Genomic DNA, 24,659 nt, shown 5'->3' on the forward strand with positions numbered 1-24,659 from the left:
GCTCGTCGATAGTTGAGACAAGATCCCACCACGAACAGCTTCCGAAACCCGAGGCTGAACGCTCCTCTTCATAAAACACGCCTTAGCAGACCAAATACCGAGTTAATACATCATCGAATCTTTTGATGACTCGCGAGCGCGAGCGCGAGTTGCGAATCTATTACATCCCCTTTCTCTCCATATAACAGAACAGACCTGTTCGTAGGCCGTTGCCGATCTCTTTTATCGAGAGCCGGGCGTTTACGACCGATTTTCGGCGTCAATCTCTCCGAGCAACATTTGTCCGTCCTTTCCACCGGTCAATACTGTGTCGGATACAAGCAAAGATCGATGTAAACGTCAGATGCGAAGACCGTACGCGGGCACGAGACGGATCAAGACCGAGGCGCGGGTGTACTCACTGATCGGTTCCCTCGGATGCCAATCCACCGCCCCGACAGACCCCTTGTGTCCGCCCAACTTGTACAAGATCTTCCCGCTCTCCACCTCCCAGACAGTGACCGTCCTATCCCCCCCGCCACAGGCCACTCGGGCTCCTCCGTCCGTCTGGCTCCATTGACACTTGATCAACATCTGTTCGAACCCCGAGGGTGCGCCTGTGAGCGTCCGATAGACCCGGGTGGGGTCGGAGGAGAAGGGTCGGACGTCGTGGATCATCAGGGTGGAATCGAGGGAGTAGGAGAGGAGGTGGTGCCCCGATGGAGAGAGGGCGAGGGAGGCGATCTGCGAGGGCGAAACGAGATGGGGTGGGAGACGTTCTCAGCTGCACCGTGATCAAGAGAGAGCGGGGACGGTGCAAACACGTACGGTATCGGTATGACCCTTGAGCGTGTACAAGATCTCTTCTTTACGCAAATCCCAAACCTGTTCCACTCCGTAGTCATCAGCTCACACACTTCCTCGGCTTCTATCTACCTATCCATTATTCGTCGTTTTCGACCTGATCCCCCCGGGGCGGACTCACCTTGATCTCATTATCGATCCCCCCAACGTAACAAACCCCCCCATCCTTCCCCCACTCGACGGCCGTCACGCACCCTCCCAACCCATCGTCCAACTCCGCTACCGGCGTCTTTTCCCCATCCTCAATCAGGGCTACCGGGTCCCAAACCCTAGCTACTCCATCATCTCCTCCGGTCAAACAGAGATCTTTCCCAGAAGCTGTGGAGTTGGTGACAGAGAGGGAATTGACGGGTCCGTAGTGTGCAGAGAATTTACCCAGTTTTTGACCCGAGGAGAGGGAGGTTAGGAGGAGGGTCCCATCAGCGGAGGTTGTATACAGGAGAGAAGGGTCAGAGGGGGAGAAGGAGAGGTCGGTTATGGCTTGTTTGTGGATGTTGGGGAGGTAGCCGTTGTTCTCGTGTGGAGGGTAGGTTTGCCAGAGCGCTTTTATGTCGTGTCGTACGGTCGTAGGATTAGTGTTGGGGCAGAAAGTCGAGGAAGGGGGAGTGATCAAGAGCAAGAGGAAATCATGATCAGTACATCAATATGATCATGATCGGCATCAAGCCTCAGACCGTGTGAACACAGGCAAAGGCAAGTAGGAAGGATGGCTTCGATGGACTTACAGACACATCGATCTGCTGAGGCCGCTGCGATCCTCTCCCCCGTCTTGTCAAACTTGCAAGCGATGATCTCGCCCTGTCCGAGTCAGACCAGATAGAGCGATGAGAGCGGAAGAGATTCAAGTAGAGTTTGAATGCAAGTAATATGATCAGTCGCTCGACAGCAAACACATGTCGACCACCCCGGCCAAGGTCGACTGGACTCACTCGATGAGCCCCTCCCAGGCTGACGATGGGCGCCGCCAACCCGCTCGTCCTCTTCACCGACCTGACCAAGGCACCCTTGCCACCTGCCACACCGGACGAAGCTACGGTCATGGTCATCCCACCGTCGTTACCGTCCTCCTCCTGGTCGTCATCATCGACCCGAGCGCGTTTGGTGAGCGCTCCTTGTTGCGAGGTCGGTGGGGGCGGGGATTTTCGGACGGACATCTCGGGATCGATCTGAGGGTGTTCTATCTGGCTATGAGACTGTGGGGAGTAGCAGGGAGCCTCTGGGTATATGAGGTAGGTAACGAGGTGGTGACAATAAGATAGACGTTGTTGGTCCCCCTTCGACCTTGTTGACTTTGCGCTTTTCGCCTTCGCGCGGTCGATTTTGAGAAGGGGAAAAAGTTGGAGAAAGCGACTTTCGAGGACTACTTTGTGACTTCTTGATCGTATCGTAGACATCTACTACACCATCCAGGCTTACTATACAGCCCAGAGACCTAGCCCATCTGAAAGCCCTGCCAAAATAACACCTTACAGGACCGCCAAACGATGTCCTATCAATCCACCCGCGGGCCTCAAAAGAGAGCTTATACGAAACCTAGACCGAGCGAGTTGGTGGACGAACCGGTGAAACGGTCGTTGTTGGACGAAAAGGCCAAAAAGGCCAAGTTGATGGACAAGCAGAAGAGGAGGGAGGAGAGGAAGGTGAAGGAGGTGGTAGTAGAAGACGAGCAGAGCGGGAGCGAGCAAGAGGAGGGGGATGAAGAGGAAGATTTGGAAGGCGGGAGCGAGGGAGAGGAAGAAGACGGTGTCTCTGGATCAAAGGCGGACGACCTGGACGACCTGGACGACGAGGACGACGAGGACGACGAGGACGACGAGGATGAAGAGGATGGTGAAGACTCAGACGAAGGAGAAACCTCGAACCCCGCCGCAGACCCGATCGAGCTGGAAGACGATACCACTTTCGCCTCCCTCGGCCTCATCCCCGAACTCGTCAAAGCGACAACCTCGCTCTCGTTTACCAAACCCACTCCTATCCAAGCTCGTTCTCTCCCCCCGGCATTAGCTGGGAAGGATATCATCGGACTAGCCCAGACGGGGTCGGGGAAGACGGCAGCTTTCCTCCTCCCCATCCTCCAATCCCTCTTTACCTCGGACTCTCCTTCTCCGTTTTACGCATTGGTCTTGGCTCCAACAAGGGAACTGGCTTACCAGATCGACCAGACGCTGAAAGGTTTGGGAGCGGGGATAGGGGTGAGGAGCACGGTACTCGTCGGAGGGATGGATATGATGCAACAGAGCGTATCGTTGGGAAAGAGACCGCATGTGATCGTGGCTACCCCGGGGAGGTTGATGGATCATCTGGAGAATACGAAAGGGTTCTCGTTGAGGAACCTCAAGTACTTGGTAAGTCCCCCTAGGTCTCTTCCTATTCCTCTTGATAACAAGCCATGCTTGTCATTTCCTCCTGTTGGTTCTTCTCGCCATCGCCTCCCGTACCCGTCCTGACACCCACCCCGACCTCCTTTTCCCCTTTTTCCCTCCTTTTCCCTCCTTTTTCCTTTTTTCTGTTTTCCTCTTTTTTTTTCTTGTCGCGTAGGTCATGGACGAAGCCGACCGTCTCCTCGACCTCGACTTTGGACCCATCTTGGACAAGATCCTCAAGGTCATCCCGAAGGACGAACGACGGACCTACTTGTTCTCGGCGACGATGACGACCAAGGTGGCCAAGCTACAGAGGGCTAGTTTGAAGGATCCGGTCAGGGTCGAGGTCTCCAGCAAGTAAGCAGCCGTGTTCGTTCAGGGTTGGGGGTTGGTAGTCAGGGTATGAGAGGTTGGTCAGGTGGGCTTATGAACTTTCGTCCATGCTTCTGCGGCAAATCTCACCACTCGCACAGGTACTCCACCGTAGAGACGTTGCTGCAATACTACCTCCTCCTCCCCCTGAAACAAAAAGACGCCCACCTCGTCTACCTGACCAACGAGCTCTCCTCGTCGAGCACCATCATCTTTACCCGGACCGTCGCCGATGCCCAGAGGCTGAGCATCATTCTCAGGTTGCTTGGGTTCCCGGCGATCCCGCTGCACGGGCAGTTGAGTCAGAGTTCGAGGTTGGGAGCTTTGAACAAGTTCAAGAGTGGCGGGAGGAAGATCTTGGTGGCGACCGATGTGGCTGCGAGGTGAGTTTGGCGCTTTCCTCCAAGCCAGACGTATCCGACGAGAGAACACTTATTGACCTCGGACCGTCGTTCTCACGCACGTAGAGGTCTCGATATTCCCCTGGTCGACCTGGTCATCAACTACGATATCCCCACCCATTCGAAAGAATACATCCATCGGGTCGGTCGTACGGCCCGTGCAGGTCGAGCGGGGAAAGCCATCACGCTCGTCTCGCAATACGACGTCGAGCTCTTGCAGCGCATCGAGGGCGTCCTGGGCAAGAAGATGGACGGGTATTCGGTCGACAAGGAGTCGGTGGCCGTGCTCGGAGAGAGGGTTTCGCAGGCGGCGAGGGAGGCGGCGATGGAGATGAGGGAACAGGGCAAGGCTGGGCATGGCGGGAAGCGGGGGAGAGAGTATGCGGGAGGTGCGGGGGACGACGCCGATCGAGATGACGATGTGAGGGAGGCTGGGATGGCGTACAAGAAGCAGAGGCGGGGCGGTGGGGCGGGAGGTGGTGGTGGTCGAGGAGGTGGCAGTGGCGGAAGAGGTGGTGGGGGCGGCCGTGGCGGTGGACGTGGCAGGGGAGGTGGACGAGGACGAGGAGGTGGCGGTCGACGATGATCGCCCAGCCTTACCTTGTACCTGCCTTCCCTCACTCCAGTTGTATCCCGTCACGTCATCGCATCACCACATTATCGCGTCCTCGCCATTATTATCATATAATATAGATGATCATGAACGTCACACGAGCTCGAAGAAGCCCTAGAAGCATACATTTCGCCCTACTTCTTGCCTCTGCTGCTACCTTGTCCCTCGCCTGGTGCCGGACCTGGTGTTGTTGCCGGTCCCTGTCCAAACCCAAACCTCACTCCTGTCCCCGACCGACTCTGCAGCTCCATCGCTCTTCTCGTGCGTTCTCGTTCTCGTTCGAGATTATCGTTATCATCATCACCCTCGCCCTCCGCCTTCCTCTTTAATGGCCGCATTGGCATCGGCGTCGTCAATGTCGACTCGCTCGAATGCATAGACCGGTTCGGCGTCGGCGTGCCAGTCCCATTACCAGTCCCATTGGTGCTGACGTTATTGCCAACGCTACTCCGCCCGATCGGGTATCCAACGGCCGCTTGGACTCGTTTAGACAGGTCCGGCGACCCGCCTGGTGATCCCGACCCGATATCCCCCACTCCATGTGTGACCCGCTTTTGGCCGAAAGGGAGGGGTTCGCCTTGGGGGGATTCGTGGACGACCTTGCCGAATTCAAAACGGGAGGTTATGGGCGAATGAGATGAGCCCGTAGAAGTGGAATTGGAGTTGGAGGTTGTTGTTGTGGAAGAGCTCCCGGAGGAAGGTTTGAGAGGGGTCAGACGGGATTCGTTGCGTATATCGTATACGGTCCTGCTGCTCGCCGTCGTGGTGCCCGCAGTAGTAGTCGAGACCGACACCGTAGCTTTCTCGGATGATATCGTACCGTCTGTGGTCGACCCTTCGACCCCTACAGGCTTTGATTTTGGTGGAGGAGAGGGCAAGATCGGAGGTACGGTCTCGTGAGGGTAACTAGCCGGGATCGTCCCGCTATCCCTCGATTGCTGCGACTGCTGTGACCTCACTGGGCTTTCGGTCTGTTGAGAGTTGAATCGAAGTCCAGGTGCGATACGGGTGGAACCGGGGGACGAGACGGTCGTATCTGGGTCCAGGGGCACTTGTTGAGTCTGAGGACGGGATGAATGTGAAGCGTTGGGCTCCGTCGCGTTGGTACGACTGAACGTCTTGTCCTCAGCTACTGCAGCGGTAGTAGTAGCGGGATTCGAGCCGGACGAATGGCGAGGTGGCGTGTTCCCGCTTGGTGAAGGGGATCGGAGGAAACTCTCCATGAAAGCCTGTTCTTCAGCCGTTGTCAGGTTGACTAAGGGTGACCGGTGGAATTCTTCTACAGCTCCGGGTCGGATGATGCCCTTCGATGATCCTTCGCTCAGGGAATTCGAGTTCCTTGTAGAGTTCCCAAGACCTTCCATCTCGACCATCTGAGTTTCTGTTGAAGCAGTGACGTTTTTATCGTGAGTAAAGACACTGTCATGGGGATCTAGACGTTCGTCACACCTACCGAATCCCTTTTCGTGCCCATACCAACGCCCATCCTGTCCCTGCCAAGTCTTGAGTTCGGCCGTAGCGACTGTCTCAGCTAGTCGAATATGCGTTTCCAAAAGATGATTTTTCAGCTGAGCCTTGTCTGGGAAAGCATGTGGACACCAGCCCCATCTAAGCATAGCGGTTAATAACCTGATCGTCAGCTCATCGCGCTTCATCTCGAGCTGGGCAAAGCTCTATTCACCGACACGCCTGCAGCTCGGAGCTGCTACTGTTGGACATCTTGCTCTCGTCTCCTCGAATGTGCTACGAGCCTTTGGTACGAAGGGAAGATGTTGCTCTGGCGATCGACCTTATATACGAAAGTATTAAAGTATACATGTGCACGAGGTTGTTGGGTGAGTCTCATCGTATCGTCGCATCTCGCCGAAAGTGGTTTTTGCATCCGGCCAGCCAAAGGACGAGATACACTGTGCCCGTGCAAGACTTCACAAAACGGAGATGTCAACAGAGAAGGAATAATATATGGCCATCTTCAGCTGTCAGACCAGCCAAAAATCAACAACAAGGAACCTCGGTGATAGCAGAACGTCGATAAGAATTCCGAGCAACAGGCAGGCCTTGCACGGCAAAAAAGGTATACTCCCGCTGAGGCTTGAACTCAGGACCTTATGCGCTTTACAAGTTAAGGCTTGTTAAGCATACGCGCTACCAACTGCGCCACAAGAGCAAGCGATGTTTGTTGTGACCTCAGAAAAAACTAGTTAAAAATTTTAGAAAACCTCCGCCGAGTTGGACGTAAAGCTTCATGGAGCCAAGCGTCTCGCCGAGGTCGATCTCCGGTTCGTTCTCCCGCCAATCGTTCATCCGCCTCTCGACGTTGGACCTCCCATTGAGTCTTCCTGGCAAGCTCTCCTTGCTTTCGCCGACGTCTGCGCTCTTCCGCGGCAGCTTCTCCGAGGTCCAGAGACTCATGGGATGACAATGAGGGGGATGGTGGGCGAGATGGGAGTCGGGATTACGACCGTTGCTCAGTTTCCGGCACATGAGACCCGTCGTCGGAGAAAGCTGTCAAATCAGGCTGAAAAGACGCAGGTTGATTAGCTTTCATGCCTCGTGAGTATAAGTTTTTGGTCCAAGCGTTTGTGTTCGAACTTACGATCGCAAAGCTAGTAGGGAAAAATCTCCGCAGGACGTCCTCCCGACCAATTCGTATTCCGCTCAGGCTGGCATATTGGTCCAGAAATAGCGAGAACTTAGGCTGCTGCCAACCTGTCGAAGAGGGGGATGCCGTCGTGCTCCTAGGGAAGGTGGGACGTTTAGATGAGTGGGACGTTTAGATGATACTACTGAGCATCACAATTTGATGTGGTTCCAGAGAACTTACCGTGAACATCCACCATCCTGATCAAAGCTGAGCGTCACCGTGCCCATCCGATCCAGAATCTCCCACTCGCCTTGTTCCCCCTGCGCGACCTTCCAATGCTTTCCCTGCAACTGTGCGCACCGTCTGAGAAATTATCCCTAGAAATACAAACCCAATATCCTCATTCTGGCCTTCGTATTAGAACAGGTCTTTTTCGTGCTCATGACCGTGTAAAGCAAGGCCCGCACAGAAGATTACGGAGGCGTCTCTCCACAACTCGGCCATCACACTTCTAGATTGCGCTTTCTGCAGTTTACCTCTACCCGGCCCGATAGCCCGCAATGGCGAGTTACCCCTGACATCTTTCTGTTGGGATCTGGTGATCGCCAGATGTACGTACTCCTCCAAAGATCTTGGTGTCGCGGGCGGTTGGATCGAGTTTCTTCGGACCTTCTACAACAGCATTGTAGTTTTTACAGTCGCTGGATTGGCTTGGTGATCCTGTAGCAGCCAGATCCGAGCCGAAGCTACTTTAATGAAGTCGATTGTGAGATCCCCCTGCGCTTCCTCTGCCGAATCATGCGCTTGTGGAGTTGGTTATACAAGCGCTGTGCCCCTGGCCTGATGATGCAGAGATATTGCCCTCTACATCATTCTTGACTCCGCTGGGAGCCGCACTGACACAGTAGCACATGCAAGCACTCGGAGAAAAGCATTATATATGAAAAAGGCTTGGAGACGGCGAAGGGTTCGTCCAAGGATTTCTCACGCTCACATCTAATGATTTACGGAACAGTGATTCGAGTCCAGGACCAGCTCCTTCAGAATGGATACGTACGATTTATGCTGTGGAACCACCGGATTACCAAAAGTCGCCGCTTCCCACTTTTGAATTCCGGCTGGTAGTCATGCTGTGTAGTGCTGCGGAAGTTGTCATTAGAGCGAGATCATCGCTTTAGTCTACGGACACCTCGCTCTATGTAGGTTCAGTTCAAAGGCGCCACTTGTGGCCCCAGCTACGATTGTGGAACTGACAACGCAGAGTGAAAGGCACACGTCGAATCGCGCAGCGATATTAGGATACAGGTATTTCAGAATTTCGCAAGCGGTTTCATATTGTTTTGCGTACTTCGTGATATCGTCGAGCGGCTTATACATATCGATCGATCATAGGTTGGGTGCATGGCAACTGAATACCTTTGGGCGGCCAACGCTCGTCGGGAACCCAGTCCACCTCGAACTCGTAGACACCGCTTCCGATCGTTTCCGAAAGCCCTGGCAGCTCAATTTGGGCTGAGGCGTTGGGAGGCACCCTGGCTTTAAGCTTGAGTTTCCCTTGATCGATCTTCCAGGACGATTCATAAAGCCCATAAGGGCTCATATGGGACGTCTCGGCGTGCGTGATGGTGCCACCGGGTTTGGGAGCGATCAGAGCGCGTTTCCATCCGGCTTCGAGGGAAGACAGGCCGCCGACGACCGTATGAAGGAAGTTTGCCACGCTGCCCAATGCGTAGTGATTGAAAGACGTCATCTGACCGGGGTTGATGCTGCCATCGGGAAGCATGGAATCCCAGCGCTCCCAGATCGTGGTAGCGCCCATGCTGACCGGGTATAACCAGCTCGGACAGGCCTTTTCTTGAAGCATACGATAGGCGAAATGGAGCATGTCGTTCTCCGCCAAGGTATCCAAGATGATCGGGGTCCCGGCGAAGCCGGTGGCGACACGGAACACGTCTTTACGGAGGTGCCATTCCAGACGCTTCTTGAAACTGGCAATGTATTCTTGATCGTCTATAAGGTTGAATCGGAGAGCTAGTACGATAGCGCATGGCGAATCGCTCAAGAGGCGACCGTTCCGCGTCAGGTATTCCTGCTGGAACGCCTGCCTCAATCGTTTGTGGTCGGCCAGGTAGCGATCGACGTCTGATTCGTTGCCGATGACACGGCTCACTTCCGCCATAGCTTCGGTCACCTTGACGAGGTATGCGTCGGCTACGAGATGGGTATCGGTATCTCCCATAGCAGGCGAATGAGGCGAGGCCTTAGGATCCAACCAATCGCCCAGTTGGGGCGACTCTCGGCTCCACAAGCCCGTCTTCTCGTCTCTGAGGATACCCTTTTCCAACCATACCTTCATGCTCTCAAGCGAGACACTCAAGATCGATGGGTCTCCGTAGGCGCGGTAGAGGTCCAAGGGGGTCAAGATCGAGACGTCCGCCCAGATCGCAAAGGGCAAGGGCGCGACTGGTAGAATGTTCGGTACGACCCAGGGAACGACTCCGTTGTAGTGCTTCAATTGCTCAGCGCGTACGTCCTTGAGCCAACCCTGTAGGATGCCGGCGACATCGTACATATACGCCGCGGTCGGCGTAAAGACCTGAATATCCCCTGTCCAACCGAGTCTGAGAACAGGACATATCGCATCAGCCATCCAATCAAGGGAGAAGACGGGTATTACGCGCTTACCTCTCATCCCGTTGGGGGCAATCGGATGGAATCGAGACAAAGTTCCCCTTCATGCTCCAATTTACATTCGAGTACAGCTGCTCGACCATAGGGTGCGAGCAAGCAAAGTCTCCAAGACGTTCCATGTCGGTATGGATCACCACTCCCGTCAGGCATTCCAGGTCAAGGTCGGCCTCCAACCAACCGTCTACCTGAACATAACGAAATCCGTGAAACGTGAACCGAGGTTCGTATCCGATCAGATCGCCACCGAGGATGACCTTGTCCTGAGCTTTGGCCGCTCTCAAAGGTCGAGTCCCCAATTCACCATGTTCAAGAACTTCGGCGTGGCTCAGTACGACCTCCGAACCGTCTGGACCTGGGGGTTGTTTATTGAACCGCATCCAACCGACCATGTTCTGGCCGAGATCGAGGATGAGTCTCCCTGAGGGGGTCTTGATAATCTTCTTGGGTACGATCTCCTGTATACGACGGACAGGGGGCGATTCCGTGCTGATGAGTTCAGCTGAAGGCTTTTCCAGGACATCGACGGGGAACCAAGTCTCCTTGACGGGTCGTGAGTCGAAGGTCTCTCCGTCGTATAATTCGGCGGCGAGGATGTTGCCGTATGACCATTCCCAAGAGGAATCGGTCGCGACGATCAATTCACCATCGTCTCCCTCGAGTTGCGCCATCAAGGCGTTCCGCTGGCCATAGACGTTGCGGTGACCTTCCCGCCAACCTAGACGACCGCTGTACCATCCGGAGCCGACGTAAGATGCGATGACGTTCTCGCCCACCTGGAGCAGATCGCTGACGTCAAACGTCTGAAAGTTCAGATGATGTCTGTAGCTCTGCCAGCCTGGACCGAGGACATGATCTCCGACGCGCTTGCCGTTGATGGTCGCGTCGTACAGTCCGAGCGAGGTGACGTAGAGTCTCGCTCGAGACGGCTTTGCCCTGAGGTCAAACGTCTTGCGCACCTGGAAAGGCTGCTTGGTCTCCGAGACTGATTGTTTCTCGCCCGTGACGGGAACAGCCTTCCAATCTTGGGAGGACAGGAGCGCAGTTTCCAAGTCGAGACTCGCCCACTCCGTAGTCGAGCCATCGCGACCTTTAGCTCTGACAGCCACCTTGGCTCTCTCTCGCGCCTTCAAAGGCTCGACCGGCCATTGAACCAGCCTCGATTGATCCGATGTGACTGAAGATTCGTGCTTGTGACCTCCGCGCTCGACGACGATATCGTACGAAGCTTGCTTCCAGTCCCGAGTGTCGCCTTTGAATCTCCAAGACAGACGGGGAGATGCGTGACCGATGGCGAACCCCGATTCGTAGCTCTCGACTGAGAGTCTGTCGATCTGAACGTCCAGTGATTCAGGCATGCTCGTAAAGAGTGGAAGCGATTGTCAATTGCTATGACATCCTGTCTGCTCAGCTGATAATCCCAGGTGTTTCCAGATACACCCTTGACCCTTCTTTAACGAGAACGGTTCCACGATCGGACCATGTATCGGTCCGCACCTTTTCGCGGAGTTTCGGTGGAAACACGTCCCGAAACGGTCTCGGCGTTGGCGTCGCCAGATCGCGCAGCGCGCGCGCCACGTGAAACGCTTCTCGGCTCTCGGACCCCATGGCCCGATCTTTTGGACTGGCGATGGCGCATACGGCGATGGCGAACGACACGATCCTCTAGATCCACCTCGCCACTTCGGAAATTCGCTGCATCTAACGGTCCATCTCGCTCGAGCACTAGTATGTGACTGTGTGGGATACGGCGCAACCAATGTACCGACATGTGTGCGTGAGGGTGTATCGTCTACCGATTTGTGCTTGGCATCGAGTCGTTGTGGAGGCGGGGCTTCAGTATAGATGGGGTAGGCGCAGGGGGAAGCCGGGGTCCTCAATCTCAATCGATAATGTTTCAGACACACCAGTCACTCACCTTCGGTCGCAATGTCTAACAAAGTTACCCTCACCGATCCGCCTCCTCCTTTCATAGGAGGAGATGTCGACATCAAAGAAAAGGTCGAACACGAAGAGAACGCTTACCAGGAGGAACACATTGCGCTCAAGTCCCAATTCGACGACTTGACCGCCTGGCAAGCGCTCAAGACGTTCAAGGTCGTCAGCTTGTACTGTTGCGCCGCGGCTTTTTCTGCTGCGACCGATGGGTATCAGGCAAGTCGCTCTTTCACCGACAGGTTTGCCTTCTTTCGATCAACGGCTTACCCCCTGTGGTTGCAGATCAATATCAACGGGAACATCTTGGCGAACAAGGGATTCATCCGTCAGTTTGGTACCACCACCGATGCTACCGGCGCACAGATCCTCGATGCTGCCTGGAGTAAGTTACCGCCCGCATTTGCTTCCTCGTAACGCTACAACGTATTGAACGCGATCGGAACCACAGTTTCCTCTTGGAGCGCCATCCAGTCCGTAGGCCAGATTATCGCGATGACCACCATGCATTTCCTCAGCGACCGATACGGGCGTCGAATCGCAATGTTCACATTGTGGTTCATCCTAGCCCTGGTAAGCGCAAGACTAGAGGGTCAATATGCTCAAAGATCCTATCTCTGACGCTTGTCTGATTCACCGTCTCGCAGTCGGTCATGACAGAATCTCTAGCTTCCCAGCCTTGGCACTGGTTGATCGGTAAACTCCTCGCCGGTGTCGGTGTCGGTGCTCTCCAAGTGAGTCTTCCCTAATGACCTGGGTCACTCAACGCTGTCCGTTCCGGCTCTAACGATGTTGAGCTGTTCAGGCTACCGTCCCGGCCTATATCGCCGAACTCGCTCCAACCCGAATCCGAGGAGCCCTCTTGCTAGCCTATTCCTTCTCTTTCGGACTTGGAGGGTTCATCGGTCCGTTAGCCCTGAGGGAACTCAACTTGAAACATCCTTATGCGTGGCGTATCCCTATCCTCTCTCAATGGGGTCAGATCGGGTTGATGTTGGCCATCTATATCTTCCTCCCTGGTAAGCCATGATCGGCAGTGACCCGCCTCTTGAGCAAAAAGAAATCCAGCTGAACAGCAAGGTACCTTTTTCTTGTACTCGTAGAATCGCCTTGGTATTGCGCTCGGAGGAACCTCGACCAGAAAGGCAAGGCGCTCCTTACTCGCCTTTACGGAAAAGTCCCTGGGTACGATATCGAGTATGAGTGGCAGCTCATCCACAACGTACTGGACGAGGAGAAGAGACAGGCCGAGGAGAATGGCCATGTCAGTTTCTGGGAGATCTTCAGGGGCGCCAACTTGGTGGGTCATAACTGCTTGTAGCTTGTTTGTCGTCCGGCTAGGTGTTGATGCATCGCGGATTTCTTGTATTGGCATTAGCGTCGGACGATCGCTTCGACGATCCCGTTGACGTTGCAACAATTCACGGGTCTTGCTTTGATTTACACATATTCGACTTGTGAGTCCTTGCTATGTCGCTTCCGTCTTATGTATACAGCTGATCCGTTGGCTGTCTTCGCAGACTTTTTCCAGGCTGCCGGCCAAAAGGACCCGTTCTTGACCACTTTGATCGTCAAGTGAGTTGAATTACCCTCTGGTATCGGCCTGATCCTGGCTGAACGTATGGATTCCGCAGTTCGATCAAGCTGGTCGTCATCGTCGGAGGAGCGCTGCTAGCTGACAAGTTCGGTCGTCGGGTGATCGTCCTCACCGCATGCTCTCTATGCTGGGTCGGTCTGATGGTCATCGGAGGTCTAGGTTTGGTGCCGATCAACGACAAAGTCGGAAGCGTCCTCGTGAGTGGGCTTTGTTCGAAGCGGTATGCAAGGAACGCTAAAGTCAGGCGAGCTTTCTGTAGATCCTCTTTGCTTGTGTCTGGAACGCCGGTTCCACCTCTCTTGGTAAGTATCGTCTTTCGAATTACGCCGCCTTGTCTCTTGTACTCATTCCCGCCCCCTCTTGATAGGTGGTCTGGGATGGGCATACGTTGGGGAGACATCAAGCTCTCGTTTGCGATCCAAGACGGCAGGTTTCGCCGCGGCTATCAGTTGTGTTTTCGGAGTCGCCTTTGGTGTCGGGGTCCCCTACATGCTCAACGCAAACTACACCGACCTTGGCCTCAAGACGGCATTCTTCTTTGCCGGCATCTCACTTCCGGTGATCATCGCCGCCTGGTTCATGTTGCCCGAGACCTCTAGAAGATCTCCAGGTAAGTTTGCGTTCAAACGGTACCCACGCCTAACAGACTCATTGACGAATATATTCCATCCACCGAAAAATCCTGTAGCCGAGCTGGATGAGCTGTTTGAAAGGGGTATCAAACCTTGGAGGTTCGCAAAGACCAAGACGCAAGTCCAGTTGGATTTGGAGACCCGGGTCAATCGGACCTAAGCTGGAGTAGCAGGGGTGAGGCGGGTTTCAGGAGATTACCGTCGGACCAGATGAAGAGAGGTCATGGCAGTGAGGTAGTTTTGTTGTAGGTCTTCCTTTGTAGTCACCCATCTGAAGAAGAATCCATCTGTTATGTCGAGCACAAGGACGGTATAAATATCCTTTAGTAATTGCTCAAAGTACAGGTTCCGACCTGAAATATGGGCGAGAAGATTAGCTGTCAAGATAGCCTGAGGAACAACGGTAATCAAACAGGAATAGATGACGGAGGTAAGGACATCCAATGCTGTTTGATCCTGATCTGGCGGTGCCCATGCGCTGACCGTACCGAGTGGAGCCGTTTCAAACCCGAGTGCGAGTAGTATCGCGTAATGGTCATATCATCCTCGTACAGTGGCATAATCGTTAAAATGTCGTTTCTTGTCTGATCTTCATCACCAAACATCTCCGTCTCTTCAACGTCTAGGCCTGGAATGTCGTCCTCCCCTCCTTCGTCCGTTTCGTCCTTCCGGTAAAGGCGCATCCAACCTTTCGTTGATACTCGGCCGTCTTCCAGGTTCAGGTCGATATCGATCCTCCTCCCTCCATCTCCCTTGTGGCTGTCTTTGCCTGGACCGATCGCGACCATCCCGGACTTCATCCCGTCGAGGGGAACGCGAACGACCGCCCCGACCTCTTCCCCCGCCTCTCGACCCTTGATTGCGACTATCGCCGCGCCTGTTACCCGTACGACCGTATCCTGGAGAACGAGGACTCGAAGGTGGATCTCGATCTTCTCGGCGCGGGGAAGGCGGTAACAGCTCTCGAGGTGCAGATCGGGCACTTGCACCCAGGATACTGAAACCCCCTGCAACAGGAGCTGGACCCGATTTTGCGTTTGTGGAAGTCTGCTTGATCGAGTCTCGAGATAGATCTTCGTCTCCCGAGATCCCATGCGCAGTTCTCCAATTCGGACCACCAGCATTGGATCTAGGCGGAGGAACTGCTGCCGAACGAGAATCGATCTCGCGTCTGGCTCTTTGGGACCCCTCAGGGGTTCGTCGACGTGGACTAGGGGATCGACCGGGACTGGAGTTTCTGCGTCGATCAGACCGAGAATCTCTGCGATAAGCCGAGTTCCGTGGGGATGCCGATCTGTCCCTATGCCTCGAGCGAGATCTCGAGGGAGACACCCGGCTATCGGACCTGCTCCTCCGTGATGCTGAGCGAGAGGCCGAAGGACTCCTAGTCCTGCTTCTGCTACGGCCTCTCGATCGGGATCTTGACCTCGACACGGACCTGGACCTTGACCTGGACATGGATCGACCTCTAGAAACAGACCGTGGTCTCGATCGCGACCTCGACCTAGACATTGACTTCATCCTCTGTTTCCTCGCGCGCTCCGATTCCAATTCGGTCTCCACCTCCTTGACCCGAGAACGAAGCGAGACGATCTCTTGCGAATGGGTCTCCAGGTCGGCGCTGCAAGTACGAAACAAGAAGGGTCACGAGTTAGGGATGATGATCGGGTCCATCAGACTGCTTTGCTATTACTACTGACTCTAAAGAGGAGATCATCACCCGCGATTCTACATCCCGACCATTGTCACCACAATCAGCTTCATGAGACCGGACTGCATCATATCAAATCCCTAAACCACGCCCAAGGTCAAACTCACCTCGCACAACCTCTGCCCATCGACCTTCCTCTCTGTTATCTTCCTTCCCCGAACCACTTGAAGATTCCCCAACTAACAGACCCGCCAACTCAATGTTCTCCGCATATAGATCTTTCACCCGTTGGAGCACTGCTCGCAGGTCGACTCTCGAGTTCGGATTCGGCTTTGGTGTTGCGAGCGAGGTCGGAGGTTGTCCTGCTATTTTCAACCCCTGCTCGACCGTTGGGAGCGCAACAGGTGTGGGGACGGGTTCTTCTTGCTGCTTGACTCTCTGTCCTACAGATTGGGGACCTTCCGAGTCCTTCAGATGTGCTGCGTTGACGGAAGGGGTCTCGCCGAAAAACGTATATCGCAACGCATTGTTCTCCCTCTTGAGGTCGACGATCTCGACTTGCAGCTGGGTGATCGTAGGAGCAGGCGCGGGCTTGAGAGAGGAGGTGGATTTAGATGAAGAAGATGGGTCATCATGGTCGCTTTCCAGGGTGAGATGCTGCTGATGATGCCTCGGCAGTAGGGACGATAGGTAGGTATTCTGACGCTGGAACGAAAATGAAACAAGAACTTTATTCAGCTCGTACATTTGATCTGAGCATATCTAGACTGCGGAAAGGGGAAGCTTACGGATAAGATTTGGTTAGTCTTCTCTATCCGCTCGAGCTTGATCTGGAGTTGAGTTCGTTGGGTCAGGAGGTCGAGCCGCTCCTATCGATCATTCAATTTACCGATCAAGAGATTGAGAGAGTCAGTGGCACATCTCGGTCGAATATGGTCATGTCGGATCTTCCACATACTCGCTGTTCCTTCGCCCTAGCTAAAAAGGATATGGCAAATCAGTAAAGTACTAAGCAGAGACCTATAGACACGGACGGTCGACTGACCTTTGCTCCCATTGCTCGAACCTCCTGCACCATGTCCGATATCTGTCTGGGTCAAAACGTCCTCGTCCCTGTAATCCACCTCGGTATTGACGACCATAGCATTCCTACTAGCTTCTCCAGGAGGAGCGGGCATCCTCGGTAGCTAGTAAAAAGGCAGAGAATGCTGAGACGCTGAGAAGGTTGTTCGACGTTGGGAAAGCTTCAGGTTGATCCTTGATCCTTGTGACTAGCTCAGTTGTGCTGCATCGTAGGGAACCGGATCTTTGGGTGACAGCCGAGTAGCTATGATCTCAGGCTGAGTATAGAATGGGCCGGGCAACGGGATGGTAGATACGACAGACGGGAATGCTGAGAGGTTGCTTGAATATGCTTCGACCTCGGCCGCGTACCCCGAGGACTCGACCTCAGCTAGGAAAGGATCCCCAAGCTACAACATCTACCTACGTCTACCTATCTTGCACATTGAAAAAAACCCCTCCACTCTTCATCTACATTCAGTAATCAGACTTAGCTCGTACACTGACAGTCATGTTCGAAAAGTCCACTACAACGACGACGGCACCGCAACACCCGGACCAAGAAGGCTCATGGATGCCTCAAGCCATCCTTCGATTCTACTCGACATTCCCTCTGGTCGTCTTGCCCGCCGAGACCTCTCCCATCGTCGAGAAGATCACCGAGCCGACATTATGGGTGAATAGAATTTCATCGCAAAATATCCTCATGACTGTCATGTCCAAATGTCGGGAGACGAAGAAGCTGAACCGATGCTCTTAAACTTGAATTCGTTTTCCGGAATCTAGGTGAAACCGACGTATGACGAAGACGCATACGGCTGGGCATCCTCCGATCCGAGTTGTCTCAGAGTTCAACTCTTATTCCTCCTCCGGAAAGCCAAGGTCCAGTTCAAAGCGTGGGATAATGTCGAAGCTGCTCCGGAAGGTAAGTTTGATGCCTACTCTACCTATTCTCTGGTGTTTCGTATGACCCAACCAGCCTGCTGACGATATTATCAAATCCTATATGTGGTCATTGGCTCGACATATCTGCATTCACAGGAACCTTGCCGGCCTTACAACTCCCATCAGGAGAACTACTAGCCGCAAGTGAGATCCGAGCTTGGTTAGAGAGAGAACATCCGCTTCCCGAGGACACGAGAGCGTGAGTACACCCGACAATCCAACCCACTTCGCTTTCGTTTCTCCTATCAACTTTCGCCCCGTCATACCTTCATCTGCTCTCCCTTGTCCCGTTTGCGAGGCTCTGGTTGGTAAATCGCTGACCGTCGATCCGCTGTCTTTGGGCTGTCTTTGCAATCGAGCAGGCTGAACGGGGTGCCCACGCAAGAAGCTCATACCACAGCACTAGCTCATTCTCATTTGATCTTGTCCAAGATCTTCCCCGCTTACGTGAGTCTCGAACCACAAACCTGAATCGTCCGATACTTGTCCGTCAGAGCGATTGCTGAATCCCATATTTTCGCTTGCGTCACTCCTCTCGTAGTCAACGCTTCAACCCCTACCGACGAACCTCCAACTTCCCTTTCCTCTCCCTACGACTCCCATTCCCCTCTCGTCAACGATTTACCACTCCCTGCCACTCTGGTTACGGGATTCGGCTGGTGCAGAGAGCAGGCAGAACGAGGAGCTCGAGATCAAAGAGAAGGAGGGCGTGGAGGGGGTCTTGGTGCTTGGGGGATTGGTCAGGGAACATGTCAGGGATGGGAACGGATGGTTCTTGGGTGCTAGGTGAGTCGTTCGAGTTCTCTCGATTCATATTCCGACTTCTCGGTGAAGGCGCTTATGTTCATCTTGTATTCGATTTCTATCACACAATCGTCCCGCCGACAGCGAACCATCACCACTAGACGCCCTCATCGCATCTCACATCTACCCGCTAATGACCCTTCCCGAGACGTTCAGGCTGAGGCAGACGGTTGATACCGAGCTGGAACTCAAGGCATACGTCCAGAGGGTGATGGAGGTGGCAGGAAGGTGCGTACGAGGGCATGTCCGAGGGAGCGAATGAGTCAGGTCGAGGAGCCGGAGTCGGGTTTTTCGGGTTAGGGGTACTTGTAATGGGTGAATCGATAACGATGTCATCCGTACCACGAGCCGCAACAACGTAGGGTACACACGTATACCTTTCCCCGAGGTGACCCGCAGACATGACAAGCTGTAGGACTTGCCTACGTGGATGCCAATTGATTCTTTCGTCCAGGCGACTACACCGATCAATTAACAGGGATCCTGGCCTTCGTTCCCTTCACCTTCAGCTTGCACGCCCTTGTGGCGATCTTATTCATTTCGAATTACGACGCCGGTTTCTTGATCGTCATCTCCGAAACCGCCTCGATGCCACCACAGATCCCTCAACGGGGCACTAGTGGGCATGAATGCCATGGCGGTCGAAGCAGGGGTATCTTCATCAAACACGAGAGTCTTCCATCCTCGTCCAGCTTCAGCTGACGTGTCATGCTCGGCAGCGACAAGCCCTTTCCTGTTCAGGATCCTTGTTCCTTTCCCGGTGGTGTCCAACCTCAGCTTATTCATAATGCTTGTCGCGGGCAAGCGAGCCGTCATCTCCTGGATCACCGTAAGCCGAGATCGAACGAGCTGCATCATCCTTCGGATCAATTGGCATTCCACAGCCATTTGCACGGTGATGGATGCTGGCGGCGCGTAATCCCACGTTACGACGCTGCCGATGTCGAGGGACGCCCAGTCTGTACGTGCGTTCGTTCCGCCTGCGGGAATGCAGTCCAACACCTTCTTGTCGTGACTATCAGCCCTGACTTCTATTTGAATTTGATCCGTGTTTCCCTCGCTAAACCAAGCAGGTCTTGTTGATGTGAGCTGGAGGTGAACTGCTGCAGCGATTCCTTTGTCCCATTGCCATTGATCCACCGAGTAGTTATGTCCAAGCAGTCGTGCTCCATATCGCATGGATTTCAATTTGCAATCTGACTGCGAAGCATGTGCTGCCATGCGCAAATTCAGTTGCTGTTCGATGTTGGCTGTTGTCTCCAATCGCAGCGTGATTGTGGCACCGGGGTCTGACGACTCATGGCAAACTTCGAAGGCGACGGGATCACTGCCAGAACCTCGAGCATTGGTGCACACTGCCGGCTGGAATGAGGAGGAGGATTCCGGAGGGTTCAGGGGCGAAGTGGCGCCGGTGTACATGACAGGGATGTTGGGCGGCAAGGAGGCGGCCAGTTTACGTACAGCCTGTTGTAGTTCCGGTGTAAAGTACGGTCCTACGTTAGGAACCGCTTCGATCGACACTACTACCGCTTCGACGTCTCTCCAGACCCGTTTAGGATCACTGTCCCATTCTATTTCCTCGATATCAAGATCCAACTCTGACCACTGCTTGTTGAACACTTCGCAAGTGCAAAACATCTTTGATTCTTCAAAGTACTCAGCTAGTTCTTGATCCCCTGCAAATACATCCTGTACAAGTTGTAGAACGGTGACCGCTTCACTGATCTGGACCTTCGCTGAGAACCCTTGAGTGGAAGAATCGATCACCGTCTTGGTACAGATGTTGATATCCGCGGAATCGAGGTTGTTGAAGACGACACCCTCGATGAAGTCTCGATCAAGAGCGTCGTCTACAGCTTTGCATAAGTCCCATGGTGACGAGGGATGGAGGAGGGACCGAGCAAAGGATTTGTATTGCTCGATGCGCGCATCCTCGTCCTCTGAATCTGACTCCTCGGCGAACATTATGTCGAAGGAGCAGGACCGACTGCTTTATGACAGACTCGAGTCTGACTGATCGACTGACAACCGAAAGGTCGACAAGTCATGGACTAGCTAAGTAGAGCGAGGTCGAGATAGATTGGAGGCGAAAGATCCATCGAAACGGACCAGCAGCAGTTGATGCTTCGCCCCGGAACTAAAATTGGAAGTAAACCTAAATTGCCTGCCGTGCAGTTTAGTTGCGATCGATTCACGAAAGAGGGAAGATCCGATGATGATCTCGTCCATCAGAAGCTCTCCAGGAGTTATTGATCAGCTGGATGCCTCAGGTCTACAAATGCCTCTGATCATGATACAACTTGAACAACAATGGATGGGCGAAATACAACGGTTTTTGTTCAAGGGACTTTGAACGTTGTGACGAAGGTAGAAGGCGTCGCGGCGGGTGAGATTCGGTAGATCGGCATTGCTGTCTTTCGAGTCCGTCGCCTTGGCCATGCACCGGACGAGGGGGTGATTATAGATGATATCGAAAATTCTTCGGTAGATCCGCGAGACGATCAGCATTGAACCTTCTATCGATAACACAATAATGAACTCACAAGGTTCTGCTGATCCGTCACATCCTCGAACGTCCCCAGCGTCGGGTCGTGACTCTTTCCAGCCGCTGCCATGATCTCGTCCCGGCGTTTGTTTTGACGGCGATACAACAGGCTTCAGGGGTGTCAAGTGTTAGCTATCGTAGCGCAAGCGGCGAATACGAAAGACCCAACTCACCGAAGCCCTAATGCCAAAGGTATACTGATTGAAAAGCAGATGATACAGGTAAACATGCCCGACCGATACGGTGGGTTCTCCGTGCTATCAAAGCTGATATCATGTCATAGCGGTCGAGCATCAGTCGCCGCCACACCGCGAAGAGACTGAATCTGCTAGCGGGAACATACAAATGCGGTCCGATGATGTTGCCTGTGATGAGCGGAGGGCAGATGAGCAAATAATTTAAATAGCGTTGGTGCTCTTTGGGTCGACTAACCCATGGAATAGGCGACATAGACCATACTCGAGACGGTACATCGTTTCCTGCGAGACCCAGCATGCAAATAAGTTCGACTGAACCCCAACTCTGACCCTGAGGCGACTCACGTATATCCAGTCGCATTCGCTCCCGGCATGGCAAACGCCTGACCTACACCGGCGACGAAACCGGGCAAGATGTAGTATCCGAACAAGAGGGCGCCCGTGTTTCTCGTCGCGTATTGAATCGATACACCCGCAAGCGAGGGCAAGACGAAGATCATCTGCAGGGAGTGAGAACAAGGGCAATTTCAGCTTGAGTGCATAAGTGAGATCTGCAGGAGGCGAACATGCCATGACGATCGTCCTGGAATTTTTGAATCGACGAGCAATATAACTGCCCGTCAAGGCGATGAAGACCTGTGCGGCCGCTTGGGGCAACCCGACGAGGATGGTCTGCAGCGGCGAGAACCCGTACGACTGGAGGATGAGGTGAAGAAAGTTCCCCAGTCCTCCGTTAGGGATGCAGTAGGACGTGACTAGTAGGAAGACTGCGAACAGCGAGCAAGTGAATGATCAGCCACTGACGGAATTAACACTACCGAAATCTCGCAACGCCAACGTACGTATCCATCCCTGAAGATCCCGCCAAGGCAGCAAAGCCTCGCCCATCCCATCCCACTTCCAGACCTTGCTTTCTAGACTGCTCATATTTCCCCTCACCCGTTCCTTGCCCATCATCCTCTCTTCCGGCGTCAAGAACCAGGCCGATTCCGCCTGTTCAGGGCATATCCACAGGAAGACTACGCCGACGATGATCGTCATGGTGCCGTTGATGACGAAAATCCAGATCCAGTTGGGGATATGTGGACCGGCGTCGATGTGTCCGGTCCCGTACGAGATTAGACCACCGATGAAGGAGCCTAGACCCTGTCGAGGTGAGAGGTGAGAATGTTCAGCTGAGGCGGAAAGAAGAGCACGGGCGAGAATGCCTGGCTCACATTACAGCAATACCAAATTCCGACCCTCAACGGCTGCTCTTCCCGTTTGTAGAATCGACTGATCAGGAGTACGAACCCGGGCTACCGTCCCCCCATCGCGATTGCATTAGCCCTCATCCGAATGGTACTCTCTGAAGATTAAACCTCCCAACGACGAGATGACTACTCACGGTGATCACCCCCTCGCTCATCCCCAAAGCCACCCGACAGAAACACAACCCCGCAAATGTCCTAAACACGCTCATCAAGACCAACATGACCCCCCAGACGAGTATACACGCTCCGAGGTATCTTTTCAGGGGGAACTTTTGTAGGAAATAGGCGTTGGGAAGGGAAAAGGCGAGGTAGCCGAAATAATAGGCTGAGCCTAGCCATTGGTATTGATGCGGCGATAGGTTGGTGTCTGTCGAGTCGGAGTTGGTGCCGAAGATAAAGCAAGCAGAGAAAGGAGACAGGATCAGCTTTCTGGGCGTTGACAGTCATACTACTCCGCTATGTTGTTGGGAACTCACCCGCTCGAAAAGTGAAAATGGCAGCGTACGACATGGCGCTCTTGTCGATATACTGCAGCGTATAGGCTGCCATCATGAGCGGCATGAGCACCTGTTTGATATCGCCATCGAGGTCAAAGTCGGAGTCGATTTTGACGTCCAGGTTAGACCAGACGAGATTGAGATTCGTTATTCATAGATCATAGAGTGGATTGAACCGGATTCCACCAGGTTGAACGGGCAGATATAGGAATTGGACGCCCAGATCAGTCAACCCGTATCTATCCCTGCCCGAATCACCAGCTTCATCTTCCCTATCTCAGAGTAGATTCAAGGTAGACTCACCCGATCGATCTTTCTCAAAACGCGTTTATCATCCTCCTTCGAAACGTAAATCCCACCGCCTGCTGTCCCTGCACCCCCTAACCCCATCACGCCGTCCTCTTCGCTGTTATATTCTTCCCCACTCCCACTCGCACTGGTCCTTTGCAACCGGACCAGATCGCCCACGCCGGCTAGTTCTTCGGATTCCGTCCTCCTATGTCGCTGACCCGGATGTTCATCTTTTTGACCATCTGTGTCGGAGCGTTTTGATAGCCAATACGGTTTGGAAAAGAAGGAAGAGGATTTGGATTCTTGTTCTTGATCCTCGCGGTCCGGCGAGGTCGATCTTCTGGGATTGTTTGTTTGTAACGGATCTGTGCTCGAGGTTGTCGTGGTGGTGTTCGAGGTTGATATCGTCCTCGATCTGCGTCCCTCGTCATTTGCCCTGGCAACGTTCTCAGTTCCTACTACCCCTCCTACATTTACGATCCTGTCATTATCATTCGTCCTCGACTCTATATTTATGCGATTCTGGCTACGTCTTGCCGACATCCTGAACGATCCGGAAATCAGAAGGTTGAAAAAGGTCGATTCGAGTCGATTTCGTGGCGAGAATACGGTTGACCGTGCCGTCCTTCCCGCTGTTCACATTTCCTCTTGCAAGTCGACAAAACGGTCAACCATGCTATATTGCTATGCTTTGCTCGAATAGAGCGTAATAACTTTGGATGTATAGACCGGGGTTGAGGCTAGGTGATTCATCGATGCAAGAAAGTGGTCGATATGGTTCCGGACCTCTCTCCTCCTCCCGTTCCCTTTTCCAAGTCATGCAAGTCATCCCCCTCGAACCATCCAATATCGACAGCGGACTTCAACGGGATCAACGAATCTGTGAACTCTTCATACTCGACTGCAACTGGAACTGGCAGCTGTGCCGACAGGGTCATGGTGGCGACGACTAGCTCGAAAGGTCGGCACCGACGACGTTCTTGCATGTGGAAAGGGGACGGGATCAAGAAGAAGCAAGGCAACTTGGACGACGCCAAGCAAAGTCTGGGCGAAGGACGGCATCTCGATATCTCGAAAGCAGTGACGATAATCGATAGCGAGCATAGCGAGCTCAGTTCAGTTCCATCAGTTCGAATCTCCACCCGCAACACACATCTACACAGTACACACAGGCGCACATACGTCAAGACATGACAAATATGACATACCAGGCTCGACTTGATCGTCCAGTTGCTTTCGCTTCCTCTGCGAGAATCCATGGGATTTATATCGATTTCGCACAGTCTTCCGCCCACTTGCAATACTTGCTTCAGGCCTGGAACCTGTTCGCCCATATCTTGCATCTCGTCAATCACTCTCAATCCTCTCGCATACTTTGGGCCGGCG

At 53.7% G+C, this 24,659-nt stretch overlaps 9 protein-coding genes and 1 non-coding gene across 10 annotated transcripts; 3 read left to right on the top strand and 7 right to left on the bottom strand.

Annotated features, from left to right (window-relative positions):
- Window positions 1–47: 47 nt before the first annotated feature.
- HD553DRAFT_301803 (WD40-repeat-containing domain protein) lies at window positions 48–2,106 on the bottom strand. Its single transcript, XM_046178673.1, has 6 exons — window positions 1,773–2,106; window positions 1,569–1,641; window positions 965–1,386; window positions 808–864; window positions 402–723; window positions 48–305 (listed from the first exon to the last, which is right to left on the bottom strand). The coding sequence occupies exons 1-6, from the start codon at window positions 1,995–1,997 to the stop codon at window positions 241–243; spliced, it is 1,164 nt and encodes a 387-aa protein (XP_046032597.1). The 5' UTR covers window positions 1,998–2,106; the 3' UTR covers window positions 48–240.
- Window positions 2,107–2,696: 590 nt separating this feature from the next.
- Window positions 2,697–4,436, top strand: HD553DRAFT_256844 (P-loop containing nucleoside triphosphate hydrolase protein; the record flags this gene model as incomplete). The annotated part of the gene is made up of 4 exons (XM_046177361.1): window positions 2,697–3,188; window positions 3,382–3,563; window positions 3,680–3,961; window positions 4,046–4,436. Coding segments are annotated over 4 exons (1,347 nt in total), but the record flags the coding sequence as incomplete, so codon positions are not given.
- Window positions 4,437–4,648: 212 nt separating this feature from the next.
- On the bottom strand, window positions 4,649–6,424 carry HD553DRAFT_320402 (uncharacterized protein). Its single transcript, XM_046181144.1, has 3 exons — window positions 6,274–6,424; window positions 6,046–6,200; window positions 4,649–5,973 (listed from the first exon to the last, which is right to left on the bottom strand). The coding sequence occupies exons 1-3, from the start codon at window positions 6,309–6,311 to the stop codon at window positions 4,727–4,729; spliced, it is 1,440 nt and encodes a 479-aa protein (XP_046032599.1). The 5' UTR covers window positions 6,312–6,424; the 3' UTR covers window positions 4,649–4,726.
- Window positions 6,425–6,669: 245 nt separating this feature from the next.
- On the bottom strand, window positions 6,670–6,759 carry HD553DRAFT_t116. Its single transcript has one exon. It is a non-coding gene; the product is annotated as a tRNA-Val (tRNA).
- Window positions 6,760–8,484: 1,725 nt separating this feature from the next.
- HD553DRAFT_166265 (bacterial alpha-L-rhamnosidase-domain-containing protein) lies at window positions 8,485–11,465 on the bottom strand. The gene is made up of 2 exons (XM_046176860.1): window positions 9,862–11,465; window positions 8,485–9,797 (listed from the first exon to the last, which is right to left on the bottom strand). Exons 1-2 carry the CDS (start codon window positions 11,220–11,222, stop codon window positions 8,546–8,548), a joined length of 2,613 nt encoding a protein of 870 aa, XP_046032600.1. The 5' UTR covers window positions 11,223–11,465; the 3' UTR covers window positions 8,485–8,545.
- Window positions 11,466–11,793: 328 nt separating this feature from the next.
- Window positions 11,794–14,188, top strand: HD553DRAFT_327154 (general substrate transporter; the record flags this gene model as incomplete). The annotated part of the gene is made up of 12 exons (XM_046181772.1): window positions 11,794–11,964; window positions 12,085–12,184; window positions 12,251–12,372; window positions 12,447–12,533; window positions 12,605–12,818; window positions 12,903–13,063; window positions 13,178–13,256; window positions 13,296–13,374; window positions 13,434–13,593; window positions 13,656–13,698; window positions 13,764–14,006; window positions 14,085–14,188. The coding sequence occupies 12 exons, from the start codon at window positions 11,794–11,796 to the stop codon at window positions 14,186–14,188; spliced, it is 1,563 nt and encodes a 520-aa protein (XP_046032601.1).
- Window positions 14,189–14,435: 247 nt separating this feature from the next.
- HD553DRAFT_353315 (uncharacterized protein) lies at window positions 14,436–17,069 on the bottom strand (the record flags this gene model as incomplete). The annotated part of the gene is made up of 8 exons (XM_046183763.1): window positions 16,725–17,069; window positions 16,638–16,657; window positions 16,468–16,548; window positions 15,847–16,384; window positions 15,729–15,756; window positions 15,592–15,649; window positions 15,467–15,496; window positions 14,436–15,389 (listed from the first exon to the last, which is right to left on the bottom strand). The coding sequence occupies exons 1-8, from the start codon at window positions 16,855–16,857 to the stop codon at window positions 14,436–14,438; spliced, it is 1,842 nt and encodes a 613-aa protein (XP_046032602.1). The 5' UTR covers window positions 16,858–17,069.
- Window positions 17,070–17,252: 183 nt separating this feature from the next.
- HD553DRAFT_346493 (uncharacterized protein) lies at window positions 17,253–18,752 on the top strand (the record flags this gene model as incomplete). Its single annotated transcript, XM_046183206.1, has 6 exons — window positions 17,253–17,417; window positions 17,528–17,666; window positions 17,783–17,885; window positions 18,049–18,133; window positions 18,228–18,472; window positions 18,575–18,752. The coding sequence occupies 6 exons, from the start codon at window positions 17,253–17,255 to the stop codon at window positions 18,750–18,752; spliced, it is 915 nt and encodes a 304-aa protein (XP_046032603.1).
- A 91-nt stretch (window positions 18,753–18,843) lies between these two features.
- HD553DRAFT_365741 (uncharacterized protein) lies at window positions 18,844–20,524 on the bottom strand. The gene has a single exon (XM_046184077.1). The coding sequence runs from the start codon at window positions 20,453–20,455 to the stop codon at window positions 19,022–19,024; it is 1,434 nt and encodes a 477-aa protein (XP_046032604.1). The 5' UTR covers window positions 20,456–20,524; the 3' UTR covers window positions 18,844–19,021.
- Window positions 20,525–20,728: 204 nt separating this feature from the next.
- Window positions 20,729–23,275, bottom strand: HD553DRAFT_320411 (major facilitator superfamily domain-containing protein). The gene is made up of 11 exons (XM_046181145.1): window positions 22,962–23,275; window positions 22,620–22,852; window positions 22,450–22,530; window positions 22,075–22,378; window positions 21,803–21,999; window positions 21,578–21,732; window positions 21,468–21,514; window positions 21,379–21,400; window positions 21,209–21,301; window positions 21,034–21,145; window positions 20,729–20,969 (listed from the first exon to the last, which is right to left on the bottom strand). Exons 1-11 carry the CDS (start codon window positions 23,044–23,046, stop codon window positions 20,949–20,951), a joined length of 1,350 nt encoding a protein of 449 aa, XP_046032605.1. The 5' UTR covers window positions 23,047–23,275; the 3' UTR covers window positions 20,729–20,948.
- Between the last annotated feature and the right edge of the window lie 1,384 nt (window positions 23,276–24,659).

Source organism: Filobasidium floriforme (genome assembly GCF_021052385.1).
Source record: "Filobasidium floriforme strain CBS 6241 chromosome Unknown HD553scaffold_30, whole genome shotgun sequence".
Classification (NCBI taxonomy): domain Eukaryota; kingdom Fungi; phylum Basidiomycota; class Tremellomycetes; order Filobasidiales; family Filobasidiaceae; genus Filobasidium; species Filobasidium floriforme.